This window comes from Anguilla anguilla, chromosome 11 (assembly GCF_013347855.1).
Source record: "Anguilla anguilla isolate fAngAng1 chromosome 11, fAngAng1.pri, whole genome shotgun sequence".
Taxonomy (NCBI): Eukaryota; Metazoa; Chordata; class Actinopteri; order Anguilliformes; family Anguillidae; genus Anguilla; species Anguilla anguilla.
Genome location: NC_049211.1, coordinates 36,914,222 through 36,928,324, shown reverse-complemented (window position 1 = coordinate 36,928,324; position 14,103 = coordinate 36,914,222). Strand labels below are relative to the sequence as shown.

The 14,103-nt window shown below is 41.7% G+C and overlaps 1 protein-coding gene across 1 annotated transcript; it reads left to right on the top strand.

The window, feature by feature from the left end:
* Nucleotides 1-4,856: 4,856 nt before the first annotated feature.
* Nucleotides 4,857-13,384, top strand: vgll4l (vestigial like 4 like). Its single transcript, XM_035381126.1, has 5 exons — nucleotides 4,857-5,078; nucleotides 7,168-7,330; nucleotides 8,033-8,309; nucleotides 9,649-9,727; nucleotides 11,727-13,384. The coding sequence occupies exons 1-5, from the start codon at nucleotides 5,012-5,014 to the stop codon at nucleotides 12,062-12,064; spliced, it is 924 nt and encodes a 307-aa protein (XP_035237017.1). The 5' UTR covers nucleotides 4,857-5,011; the 3' UTR covers nucleotides 12,065-13,384.
* Nucleotides 13,385-14,103: the final 719 nt, after the last annotated feature.

Genomic DNA, 14,103 nt, shown 5'->3' with positions numbered 1-14,103 from the left:
GCTCCGGCGCTCCTGAGCCGAGCTGGTCTGAGCTGAGCTGAGCTGAGCTGAGCTGAGCTGAGCTGAGCTGATCTGAGCTGAGCTGAGCTGAGCTGAGCTGAGCTGAGCCGAGCTGGTCTGGCTGTCTGTCCAACAGGCCCTGGACTTCTTAACAGCTTTTTTTAATGCTTTCAAGCTGCATTGTATGCCGTTTATGTTGGGTTCGCTGTCAGTCCTGTTAAGTGTGCATGCACTGAAGGTTCACAAATGAAGTCCCTCTAAAAACAAAATAAATATTTTAATTGAATTGGCGCTCGACAACCAAAGTTATTGACTCACGTCCTGTTCCTGTCCATGCTCACCAAACTCATTTACATAGAGCCATACTCACCGAGCTCATTTACATAGAACGATACTCACCAAGCTCATTTACATAGAGCCATACTCACCAAGCTCATTTACATAGAACCATACTCACCAAGCTCATTTACATAAAACCATACTCACCAAGCTCATTTACATAGAACGATACTCACCAAGATAATTTACATAGAGCCATACTCACCAAGCTCATTTACATAGAACCATACTCACCAAGCTCATTTACATACAGCCATACTCACCAAGCTCATTTACATGGAACGAGAGTCAACTTAAATTGGAGCAACAACTGCATGTAACAAGAATTTTTTATCATTCCTCTGTTTTGAAAAAGGGACACAGCAAATTAAGTACTAGCAGGAGTAACTAGGCAAAGACCTGGAGAGGGACATCAGTGATGACCTGCTCCCTTCTACCTTGACAAGTGCACATTAGATACGTGAATTTTCCACCCGCCCCGAGGGTTATAAGTACAGTGGCATCACAGTACAGCCACATGGGGCACCAAACACCCGTGTCATTCGGGACAGGCACATCAGGCACCAAACACCTGTGTCATTCGGGACAGGCACATCAGGCACCAAACACCTGTGTCATTCGGGACAGGCACATGGATGGAAAATAAAACAACACCTCCTTACAGGTACAAGCTGCAGTGTCTCCCTTTTCAGACAAGCAGGAGAAACAGACCGAGGAGCTCACAGCCGTGCTGGATTTGAAACAGGCCCCAAAGGCAGCTGATTCATTTGACCCCAGCCTGCCCCCTCCTTGGTCAATTCACAGTGAGGTCTTCAGCATAGCAACTTCTCACTCCATCTCATCAATTAAGGTCCTCAGCACCTCTCCCACACCCAAAACAGAAGATTGATAGATTAGAAGAACAGCATCATTCAGAATGACGGAAACGAATGATTAGGAATGCTTACTAAGGAAGAAGGGAGAACAAAAGAGCCTTTAATGTATCTAAATGCATATATTTATCCTTTTTGTAATGTATTAATTTGGCACCCAGCGTGGGGCTGAACATGGCCATTTCCCACCCTCGTTTGGAATGGCCAATCATCTGCAGCCACAGCCGCATTCAAGCACAAACCCCACCCCACCCCAGTGTCGCCAGCTGCTTCTTTTCACACCGCAGACTACAGCTAAGCTCACGCAGGGGAGTCAGAAGAAGACCATTCACATTCGGCTGTGACAGGCAATCCAAAGGTGCCTAACTGACCAGCAGGTGTCACTAGAGAGTGACGAAACCAAGGACCGCTCACTGACTGAACCCTCCCAAACCCATTCATGCTTTTTCATTTTAAACATCCACAGACACTGCCCGCACATTACCATGTCACTTAATGGACACTTTAAACGCAAAAAAAAGTGATTACTTTCTGAATCACTGTGTTGCGCCTCCCTCTTGTGGTAATTATTGGTACTGCTGGCTGGACACAGTATTAATTTGTATATTGAAGTTACTGCAGCACCAAGTTATTACAGGCTAGTCAGTGGCACTGCCATTAGCACAGGCATAGCCTCTACTCCCATTTCAGTTTAATCCACTGATTACCTAACCCTAACCCACTGGGCTGATTTGTTCCCAATCCTTCCTTTTTTGGGAAAAAGACAATTCAACCTTGTCAAGTTAAAAAATGAGAAATATATATCGACGGTTTTTAGCCAAGGCTAATTTCCAATCCTCCTTCCCAATTTGGCATTAAAACAATTTATAATGATACCAAATATTAGTGGGTAGCACTGCAGCCTCACAGCAAGAAGGTTCTGGGTTCGAATTCGGTCTGGGCCTTTCTGTGTGGAGAAGTGTGGTTTCCTCCCACAGTCCAAGGATATGCAGGTAGGTGAACTGGAGACTCTAAATTGCCCATAGAGTGTGTGTGTGAATGGTGTGTGTGCCCTTCAATAGATTATTGACCTGTCCAGGGTATATTCCTGCCTCTCGCCCAATGCACGCTGGGATAGGCTCCAGCATCCCCCATGAACCTGCCCAGGATAAGCGGGTATAGATAATGGATGGATGGATGGATGGATAAGTAGATTAAGACCGATTAGTAGGTTATGTCAGTGTGTCATGTGTTTTTGTTTGTTCTTCTCCTTGGAAATTTCATTTGCTCTTGGTCATTTTGTTTTCTGTTCCCTGAGTTGTGAATATTATTTACTTTATATTTATTTGATTTATATTTATTGTTTGGTAACAGTAGAGTGAAATTTGTTGTTTTTGCTATATACTTAAGGGATTTGGATTTGAGATAAAAAGATGAATATGAGACAAAAGTTCCGAGAATCAGTATCTATTTCACGGTATTTATATGCACATACAAATGGGTGACAAATTAAAAGAAAAACCTGAACAAATGAGTGGAGAAACATAATGAATGCAGATGCTTCCATACCAGTGTACTGAATGATACAATTAAGCAATTAACATCCTATCAGACTCTGTGGCATGTATAAAAATGTTGAGCAGTCCCAGCTGACCTCTATTTTGGATCAAGATGGCAAAAGGAGAAGATCTAAGTGACTTTGAAAGAGGGTTCATTATTGGGGCACGGATGGAAAGAGCTTCAGTCACAAAGACTACTCAGCTGGGTAGTGATTCAATAGGTAACTGAAGTGACATCTACATTTAGATCAAGGGGAAAGGCATCAGGGTCAGAATTTGTGTTCGAAAGTGCTCATGATGGCCCAACATCTTACTAACACACTTTATGTTGGTTTTTCCTTTAATTTGTCACCCGTCTGTATGTTTTATCATTTTACTGAAACACCTGTTTTTGAGTCCGCCTATTTTCAGCTGTGCAAAATTAAGTTAATAGCTGACTGACAGGTGTTAACGGTTGCTCAGGTGTTCCAGACATGATGCACCTGGGGGCAATGACTTATTTTTGTACATGGGGAGATACAACTCATTGGGGAACCAGAAATGTGTAGCAAGTGGCAGTTGACTGTTGGCATCTATAGTGGAGCAGAGTGCTTCCCACCAATCAGGATGAGAGGGAAAAGAAAGAGAGGCAGCGGCATTTGGTCAAAGAGGTTTGGAAAAAAAATTGGGGTCTAAAGTATTCCTGTAGTTAACTACATCTCAAAATGACAAAAAAGGAATTAGCTACTACAGCAGCTACATACATTTTAATGTAGCTGAACTACCGGCGAGCTGCTGCAAAAATGTAATTAAACTACTAGTTTAACTATGTGTACTTAAACTAACTTCACAATACTGCAGGTCAGCCAAGGAGAACAATTGCAGTTGATGACAGACAAATCCAAAGAGATGCATAGAAAAACCTTAACACAAAGGTCAATGACATCACCGGCAGTCTGCAGAGGGCAGGGGTTAAAATATCACAAGCCACTGTACACCTGAGACTTTGAGAGGAGAATGATAGAGGCTAGATGCAAACATCTCATCGGCAGCAAGAATCATAAGGCCAGATTAAAATGAACCAAAAATACACAGACAGGCCAGAAGAGTTGTGGAACAAAGTTTTATGGACAGAAGAGACCAAACAAACCTTTACCAAAGCGATGGCAAGCAAAAAGTACGGAAAAAGGAAGGAACAGCCCATGATCGAAAGCACACCATCTCATATGTTAAACATGGAGGATGTATTGTCATGAATGACTGCTCATTCCTCTTTATTGAGGAATAGAGGATGGCAGCAGTAGGGTGAATTTGAAAGTGTACTGACAAATCTTCCCTGCTATCAACAAGGAAATTCCACCAACCTCATTGGCTGGTGCTTCATCCTGCAGCAAACCAGTGACCCCAAACACACTGAAATACAGACACCCCCAAAAACAAAGTTCAACTGAAAACAGCTGCAGTGAAGGCCTGGAAAGGCCTTTCCAAAGAAGATACCAAATATTTGATAATAGCAGTGGGTCAGACATGAGGAAGTTATTGCATCTAAGGGTAATGCAACTTTTTTTTTTACTTTATTGCTTTCATTTACTTTTAAGTTCATCTGTTAACAGCTGAAAAGGGGGGGGAGGGACTCTTCTGTTCTCTCAGCTTACAGATCAGTCGTTTTTCAGCCATAGCTCTAGTCCTTCATGATGGCCACTGACAAATGTAATCTCCAGGTGAAAGGAAGGCTGGACACTCAGCTGCTCTTTTATGTGTGAACACCTAAGGAAACACCTGAGCAACAGTCAGGTAAAGGGACTCAAAACATACAAGTGCAGCTTGGTGTCTGTCCCTTTTCTCAAATGCATCTTTTGATGTCAAATCCAAATGCTTTAATTATATAGCAAAACATAATAAATTCCCCTCTACCATACTTTCGGAGGAAACTGTCTCAGTGAGCCAAACAGACAGATCACTTAAACTTTGGTGATTCTGAACTTTCTAAATGGCAGGATGAGGATCTGCTCTGATCTGCTCTGATCCGGAATGCTCATCAGAGGGGAGCCCGCCTGATTGGGTAGAGACTAGCCAATGGCGAGCCAGCAGCACCGCTTCAGGTAAGAACAAAGACACAAAGGTTTTCAGCACACTCCTCTTTCAAACTCTGAGAGAGATCAGTCGCTCCATCTGGACCAGAACTATTTGAAAGCTCCTCGTTTCCAATATAACCTGGTGATTATATTAGACATTTACAAGGCATCATATTTTACATTTATATAGGTGTGCAGAAATACCGAGATGGCAGTGACTAATTTTCACTACATAACTCGTATGAGCAGCGGATTCAAAGTCTACATTCTGGAAGGTAATTGTTTGTTCCTCACCCATCACTATTCAGTAATCTTTATTCTTGTTCTGTATTATCTTTATTCGTGTTTAACTGGTTGGATCACATATAAGATATGTGCACGTTTTATTCAAGTAGGGCTTTTCACTGTTGAACAATATCTTCAGTGTCAAATGATGGCACCCCTGAGACTTTCAGATCCCTGTGAAACAGAGACGGATCTGAAATAGCTGTTGCTCTCCAGTGGCCTTTTTCAATGCTCATTCAAACGAGCGATGCACATCTGGCCAAATGGAAGGTCGGTTGCCTTCCTCAACATGGTTAGAGGATGAAAAAGATTCAGATGGGACACAAAAATGCCAACACCTCGCTAGACCACGTAATTGACCTGCATGCAATGGAAACGGAGTTTGGAATCTGCAGAGAGATCGTGGTCATTTCAGCGGTTTGCTCAGTTCAGAAGCCTTTACTTGTATGTTATTTCATCAGTGTAATAGGTCCTGACGTGCAATCCTGGGTTAATTATGGAGATAGCATGCATGAAATACCATAGAAAGATGCAGACACTGTACAACTATTTAGAGGTCTGCTTCGTGGAGCGATTCCTGGATAATTTTGAGCAGGGAAAATATAGTGTACTGTTTGGTTAGTGGTTTATTCTACATACTGTATTGCAGGCTATACATCCAGTACAGCATTAAACTTGCAATAAGCAATGTGAATATAAGCATAATATGACACAATGTAGCAATGTTTGAATTTATTTGACTATATTGTACAAGTTAGTAAAAAATTTTGTTGGTACTGGAAGAGTATTATCTGATACACTGCCCTAGCCTTCATTAATCAGGTTTAAATTCTAACATTCTGCGGGTATATGCACTATTTTATAAGATCTTTGAAAATGGATCAAACTTTTAGTAGAATGTAATCAGTAAGAAAAGGACAAAATTTACCTACGTTTTTCATTTATTAATCAAGCACATAAATTAATCTAAAAGTGTATAAAATGTTTGCTCTTTGAAATGGCATGCTAGAATTCACAGAATTTGAAATGTATTTGGGAATTGATACAATACATCTGACAAATATGGAAAAAGGTGATGTCATGCCTTTGGCACAGATATGAAAACAACAGCTTTGCCTCGGGCATCAGAAAGTCAGTTAGGGTGTGGTTTTCAGCTAACATCCCATTAAAGACCTCTGCAGGCTCTCTTCTGGCCCAGGGGTCTGTTTTGGGGGTTGTTTGTGGGGCACTATTGAAACTGTATCCTCCTGCAAATACCTGCTCACCGTTGGAACAGTTTAGGAATTCAGGAGTTGCTTTCCTGTTGGAATGTTGAACTTTTTTTTTTTTTTTTACTTTGTGCAAGGAATTCCTTCAACTCAGTCTAAATTCAACCTTTTCTCTGTTATCCAAGCCTTACACAGTATAGTATGGCATTATCCTTTTAGATCAAAGTAATACTTTGTTTATAATTAAATAATATCGCCATTAAAATAAATTTTTTAAATTATATTTTTGGGAAGGGGGATTCTTCTCGAAAAAAAATGCTAATATTTTCATTTTGGTGAGGATAAATGAGGTGAGAGAAAGCATGGGGAAAGATTTTAGATAACTTAATGGAGTCATTTTCAAAAATGTCGGCTTTCTCTCTGATTATAAAACAACAATTTTCCGCCAATATTCTGAATGGGAACGGAAGCTTAAGAACGATGCAGGGTCATGTACACAGCATATGTATAACTGCACAAAAACGTTAAAAATTTAAGCCACATGGCACTATAATTTCCTCTCTGTTCAAAAACAGTATCTAATAATACAACTTTTATTTTTATGTGGATTCTGTCCTCCTTAATGTAGAGAAAGCATTGTCACTTTCAATTGGGCGTATGAGATCACAAGCTCCTTTTGATTGGGTGTATAAGATCACAAGCTCCTTTTGATTGGGTGTATAAGATCACAAGCTCCTTTTGATTGGGTGCATAAGATCACAAGCTCCTTTTGATTTATATATGGTTGCTGAGAAATGTTCTGTGTATGTGTAATTAATGCAGCTTGTTAAACAGTCAATATTCTTTTATCATTCTTTTTCTCTTCCTTCAGGGCAGCCTAACATGAGAACTGAAGATCGGTACAGGCATATGACCAATGAAAAGGCTAGAATATCACCAATTTATCCAATGAAACGCAAGCATAGCCCTGACCGCCTATTCACGACCGGCGACAGGTGTGGGAAATCCAGGAGACCGCCTCTCGCACTAACATCGTGAGTGACCATTCCACTCTCTGACCCATGCGTTTCCCCCCAAGCGGAATAAACAGAAAAGCTAGATTTCACTTCATGTCATGTACAACATATTAATTGATTATTAGGAAATATGCATGTTATACAACTTTAATATGGAAATGAGGCAACAATCAAAGCATATGGTTATGCCTTTCCTTTTTTGGACAATAAAAAGGTGTTGTTGCTGGTAATCAGTGAGTAAGGTTCATAACTGACGGTTTTGTTGATGCTGCTGGTAATACTCAGTGAGTAAGGTTCATAACTGACTGTTTTGCTGACATTGCTGGTAATACTCAGTGAGTAAGGTTCATAACTGATTGTTTTGTCGATGTTTCTGGTAATCAGTGAGTAAGGTTCATAACTGATTGTTTTGTTGATGTTGCTGATAATACTCAGTGAGTAATGTTCATAACTGACTGTTTTGTCGATGTTGCTGGTAATACTCAGTGAGTAATGTTCATAACTGACTGTTTTGTCGATGTTGCTGGTAATGCTCAGTGAGTAATGTTCATAACTGACTGTTTTGTTGATGTTGCTGGTAATACTCAGTGAGTAAGGTTCATAACTGACTGTTTTGTCGATGTTGCTGGTAATAATCAGCGAGTAATGTTCATAACTGACGGTTTTGTCGATGTTGCTGGTAATGCTCAGTGAGTAATGTTCACACGTGTACCTCTACAGGAGGCAGAGAGTGTTCCGGAACCTGGCCTGCAGCATCCAGCGTTTGTCCAGCCTCAGCTCCACCGGGAGCCCGGACTCGCCCCCGACCCCGTCTTCTGCGGCCACCGGCAGCCCCTGGAGCCCAAACCCCAGCCCTGACAGGCCCCTGAGCCCCGCCCTCAGTCCCATGTACAGCACCCCACCGATGGACGAGCCTCTGGCACTCATCAAAAAGCCCAGGAGGGACCAAGATGGAGCAGACGCAAAGGCCCCAAACATGGCCTGCAGCCCAATACAGGTGCGGTCCTGTGCATAGACCTCATTTACCTGCCCTGCAGTCCCTATCGGCAAGTCCAGCGTAGAAAAAAAAACATTATCTGTTTTTACTGGGATAATTATGGCAAGAACATGTCTCAGTAAATATGCAACTTCACAACTTTTTCTTTTTTTTAAGATTGGAAAACTGTGGAAAGTTAAGAAATCTAACACAATCTAAAACAAAGTTTCACGATTTTGTTTGGTCGTAAACATATTTAAAAAGCTTTCCTGCAAAATTTTTAAAAATAAAATAAAAAATACTAATAACAACATAGCTGGAATTTAGCAGTGCGTAGGAAGGCTATGAGAATGAATGTCGTATTTTATGCTTCTATTCGCCACAAGCTCACTGCCACATTGTGAAAAGCTGCAACAACACCCCGTGACTGATGGGTGTTGCTCCACTGCCGTGAACCCAGTTCCAGTAATACAGGAGTAACAGAGATGTTGTCATTACAAATTGTCTGGGAATATGTTCTGAAATGTGATTAATACAAAGATTCGCCTAAATTCCTCTTGCCCGAGGGCAGCGGCGTCACAATCTTACAGTTAGCCCGTGATGGAATTATTAATCAGATGACTTGAGTCATGGGACAGGAGAGGCGAGGGAGGAAGAGAAGAGACCTCTGGGAAATAATGTTAAACAGGTGGCAGTTGCGCTTCGGGGCGGGGCTGGTCCTGCAACCCAGGCACACGTCGAGGTGTTTGCCTGTCCAGATTTGTCTGCGGATCTCTTTCGGTGGTGGGAGTGGATTCGCCCGTGCCTATTTACCCTGCGTAATCTCTCGGGGAATCAGAACGCGCCGACCGCCTCTTTCCTCCAGCGCTGTTTTAAAGCGCAACAAGCCAGCTCTTGTCCCAAATATGCCATCCGGCCTGATCCGGGAAGAAAGTATGCACAATTACGGGAGGAACAACACCGACAAGCCCCAACACAGAATCCTCCGCTTGATGCATCGGTGCTCCTGGCCTAGGGACTGACAGCTTGAAGCTAGCCATTCTTCTGGGATTTGGGGTTTCTAAACAGAGCTCCTCCATTGTGTTTGTTGAAGGGTTGTGCTAATGGGCTGCGCTAAGGGACTTGAGAAATTTACTTTCTTTCTACGCGACCGCAATGTCCAAAATGGAACCTGTTCCACAGACCACATCTCATCAGTCTAAATGCATTGTAATAAATGAACAGCCATTGCGGTCCTGTTTGTTTCAGAAAAGCACAGTCGTTGTGCAGTGCTGTTTTCGAATGTGAATGTGAAAGCTAGGTGTAAGATCTTGTATATGTGAAGCCTGTTTAGCTAAATACTGTGTCTTTCCTCTCCCAGGTCAGACCCTCAGTGATCACCCGTGTTTCTTCCATGGCCTGTCCTCCCCAGCAACCCCCCAGCAGGCCCCCTGCCCCTGGTAGGTACAATCAAACCACATGCACAGTACTGTCCTGTCACTTACCTTCTCCCACCAATCAAACCACATGGACAGTGCTGTCCTTTCACTTAACTTCTCCACCAATCAAACCACATGCACAGTACTGTCCTGTCACTAACCTTCTCCCACCAATCAAACCACATGCACAGTACTGTCCTGTCACTAACCTTCTCCACCAATCAAACCACATGCACAGTACTGTCCTGTCACTTACCTTCTCCCACCAATCAAACCACATGCACAGTACTGTCCTGTCACTTACCTTCTCCCACCAATCTGCTAGACTGGTGTAACATAGTTTTGTTCAATTCTATTTAGTCAAAAATAGATTCCATGATTCAATATATACTACCATGCTGATTTAAGAAGGGTGTTTCATTTTTATTAAAATCCGGTTTGACATGAGGAAGATTATAAGAAACCTGTCTTGTCTCTTGATGGATATGCTTTGTACTGTTGACTCTGAGGGTTATGGAGAAATCAGTGTGATAGTATTAATCATAATACATCGATGATAATCAGATTTTTGATTTAGGATTTTTCACGGTGAGCTTCCCCCTTTGGGAGGTGGAATTAAGGCTTGTAGATGTGAGAGAGCACGTTCTCAGGCACAGACGCTCACCTGTGCAGGCTGTTGAGCAAAGGCAAGCTCAGATTCACGGGGTGGTTCCCCCAGGCTCCCAGGATGATGCACACTGTCTGGCAGGTCATGTTACAGCCTGTTGAGTCATTTCCCCCGTGAGTAGTCTCTTCAGCTTTCAGAAAATACCCCTCGGCTCTGAAAAAAAATACCCCCCAGCTCTAAGAAAATACCCCCCAGCTCTAAGAAAATACCCCTCAACTTAGCTTTGGAATGTCATTAAGCACCCAGATTTGAACAACCAAAAAGAATTCTGCTTAGTTCTCAAATATAAGATGTATGTAAGTTTTACTTTATCTTTAACCTTAACTTAACTTTATACGTCTTATATTAATCATATACATTTTTTGAGAACTAAGCAGAACTATTTTTTGTTGTTCAAATCTGGGTGTAATATATTAATATATGAATACATTAATACAATGACATCATTTTTTAAGACAAAACCTACAACTGTTCACACAGGGAAGCAATTCTCCTGTGAGTTGGCCAATTTTCTTTTGTTAAGACTGTGGAGCAACACCGGTTTTCTTGGTTCATGAAACTCCCACGGTTAGGCATCTCTGCCTGTGAATTCAAAAGATGCTGGCAGGTCCCCCTTGAAAAAGAGATTTAAGTCTCACTGTGTCAATCTGGTAACATAAAAGCCACATAAATTAATAAAAACACAACTTCCCTGTTTAACGGGTGGATGACTTGAAAGCTTTTTGTAACACCCTCTGCTAGTAGTGTTCAATTGTCTCGTTTGTGTGTCAGCAAGCTAGTGTTAGCCTGGCCTGTATTTTAAGTTTTTTTTTCCAGTCCACTGATTTCCAGGCTAGCAAGATCACATTAGTCTTATTATTTTTTTACATAGGTGACTCTCATTTTCCTAAGATAATTTAAAAACCAACAATCAAGCCAGAAGTAATTGGGGTTGTGAGAATGATTTGTTTCTACATTCTGAAAATACATCGCCTCTCTGCTATCTTTGGCTTTTTTCGTAAAAGCAGAGGACAATGATGCATGAATGGCCCTTCCAGAAATGGAAGATACTGAAAATACCCATAAAATATATGATCAAGATAAGAAGCATCTCTTCACAATATATGGGAAATAGACACATTATTGCCACTTTCGCATATTTCAGTACATTGCACTGCTCTGAAAAATACGAATATAAATTATATTTTTAAAAATTAACAATATATCGCAGGGATTTTAATTTCCTTTAGGGTTATTGAAACTACCAGCCCATTGTTAAAGCCAACATTGCTCAACTTGTAATGAATGCTGTGAAAATCTCCTGGAAGGCACATTACTGGTTAGAATAATCCACTAAATCTTTTCCTCCGCCAGTGGTGTCCCCAGTGGCCTACGACCACGTGGTTGAGGAGCATTTCCGGCGAAGCCTGGGAGTAAATTACCACAAGGCCAGCTCCTGCCAGCTGTCAGTCAGTGTGTCTGTGGACGACCACTTCGCCAAAGCCCTGGGCGAGAAGTGGTTTCAGCTCAAGGCTTCATCTTCACCTTCCTCCTCTCCCTCTTCTTCCCCTGCCACCGCCTACCCCGGCTTCCGCCTCTCATCCAGGACATCCCAGAGCGCCGATGACAGCGCCGGCACGCCGGAGAGCCCCTCCACTTCCTGTCACCCTTCCTCCTGGTCAGATAAGGGGCAGACTCTCACCAACAAATGACTGCATTTCCTAAGATGCATTTCAATAAAAATGTGATTATTTGGACAGAGGCTAAGTGCGTGCATGCTAACAGGACCAGGGCCCACTACTCAGAGTGTTATAAAGGAAGTGTTCAAGTGAATTAAAGTCAAATGGAGTCATACCTGCTGGATTGAAATAACTTCTAGGGCACAGTGTGGCACATGGAGGAAAAGAAGGTTTCTGTCAGCAGCCTGTCCAGCACCTCTATGTCCAAGAGCACCTCTTCACCCAACAGCATCTCTTTCGGTGATTGAGTGGCTATGCTCACTGTTGGCTGGGTGACTGCTCTGATTGGCTAGGTGACTGCAGAGGAACAGCAGCAGTGACTGCACAGATCAGCTAGGTGACTGCTCTGATCAGCTGGGTGACTGCTCCGATTGGCTGGATGACTGCTCTGATTGGCTGGATGACTGCTCTGATTGGCTGGATGACTGCTCTGATTGGCTGGAAGACTGCTCTGATTGGCTGGATGACTGCTCTGATTGGCTGGATGACTGCTCTGATCGGCTGGATGACTGCTCTGATTGGCTGATCAAAAATGAGTTAGTTTCACATGCTTCGGAGAACATTGCAACGATGGGAGGCACCTGCAGTTATAATTTGGATTAAACCAAAATGTACATTTCAGAGAAAATAAAGAGAGGATGACTAGATCACTCTAGACTCATTTAGCCCCAGTGTAGCAGTTAGGTCTGCAGTTTTAATAAGACGTTTAACTGGAAATATAATCAAAATTATCCGTCAAGCCTAAATGAAAATATATGGACATTAAAAAAGACTTACGCTGACAATAAAACCACCATAATTGAATAATAATTCACTTGCAGATTCAAAGTAGGTGTTTATGTTTATATGCACAAGAGAAATATAGACAAATAATACTAGGGGAAGCTTAATCTTACAGATGGTCAAGGTAGTTAAGGTGGCCGTATGAGGATTATACAAATTTGTGATTGTTACATGTATTCGTCATATTAAAGTAACGATCCTCTCACTGTTAATATAAAAAAGTGTTAACCTTGTGTACCATGCTGTCATTGCCAGACCAACATGACCTTCAGTTTTTATGAGAGCTGGACTGGAACAATCTGAAATTCCCCACTGTTATCTTGTCTGTTGTCGGGGGTTAGCTGCCTTTTTAAATTGGATGCATTAACTCCACAAAAGTTGTTATTTCTGTAATTATGAGATGCATGTTGTCATGACAACACACATTACATTCTGCTGAAAAGGCATTGTTGATGCTACTCACATCATAAGCTGTCAAAAATATTTCAAAATAAAGGTGATAATATGTAACCTGCGTTTTGTTTATTTGTATTGTGGTATGCCCCTTTCTTTTACTTTGAAACATTTGTTACAGTGAAGGATAAAGAGCAGAAGTTTAAATGAAACAGGTTTGCACTTCCATTCAACACTGCATCACATCAATAGCAGTGAGGAAGACTGTAATATGAATGGATCCTGGGACCTGCAGGTTTACTAGCAGGCCATTTCTGATGATGTGCAAAACGGCCATACAAGGCCTCTTTACTCCATTAAATAGGTCGTTACCACTGAAATTAAACGACAGAGAGGACTGAGTTAAAAACAGTCGACGCACAATAGTGATTACGTCATAAGGGGAATCTCTGCATTTTTGCACATTTGTATATAGTATAATCACATTACATTCCAGGCATTTATCAGACGCTCTTATCCAGAGCGACTTACACAACTTTTTACATAGCACAATAATAATATGAACCATGGCTGTAATATCACAGATCTGCCAGTACTGTTTACTCCGGAGTGGGGAGGCAGCAGAATTGTATTCATTTTATAACATCTTAAAATACTGCTGAATCTAGCCGTAGCCAATAGTTAGCCAGTAGTTCACATATATTTACAACATATTGCAGTATTCAATTCAGTTAGAGCAGCCAGTGAAATTTAGACCTGAAATCACTGCATTATTTTATTAGCCAGTTTACAAATTAATCTTTAACTTTAGAAGACATTAGCCGCAGTGTATTACA

Excerpts from the sequence above, each read along its gene's own strand:
- vgll4l (XM_035381126.1), top strand. The coding sequence starts at position 5,012 with ATGGCAGTGACTAATTTTCACTACATAACTCGTATGAGCAGCGGATTC. Across the intron at positions 5,079-7,167 it reads CAAAGTCTACATTCTGGAAG|GGCAGCCTAACATGAGAACT; the intron begins GTAATTGTTTGT and ends CTCTTCCTTCAG. Across the intron at positions 9,728-11,726 it reads CAGCAGGCCCCCTGCCCCTG|TGGTGTCCCCAGTGGCCTAC; the intron begins GTAGGTACAATC and ends TTCCTCCGCCAG.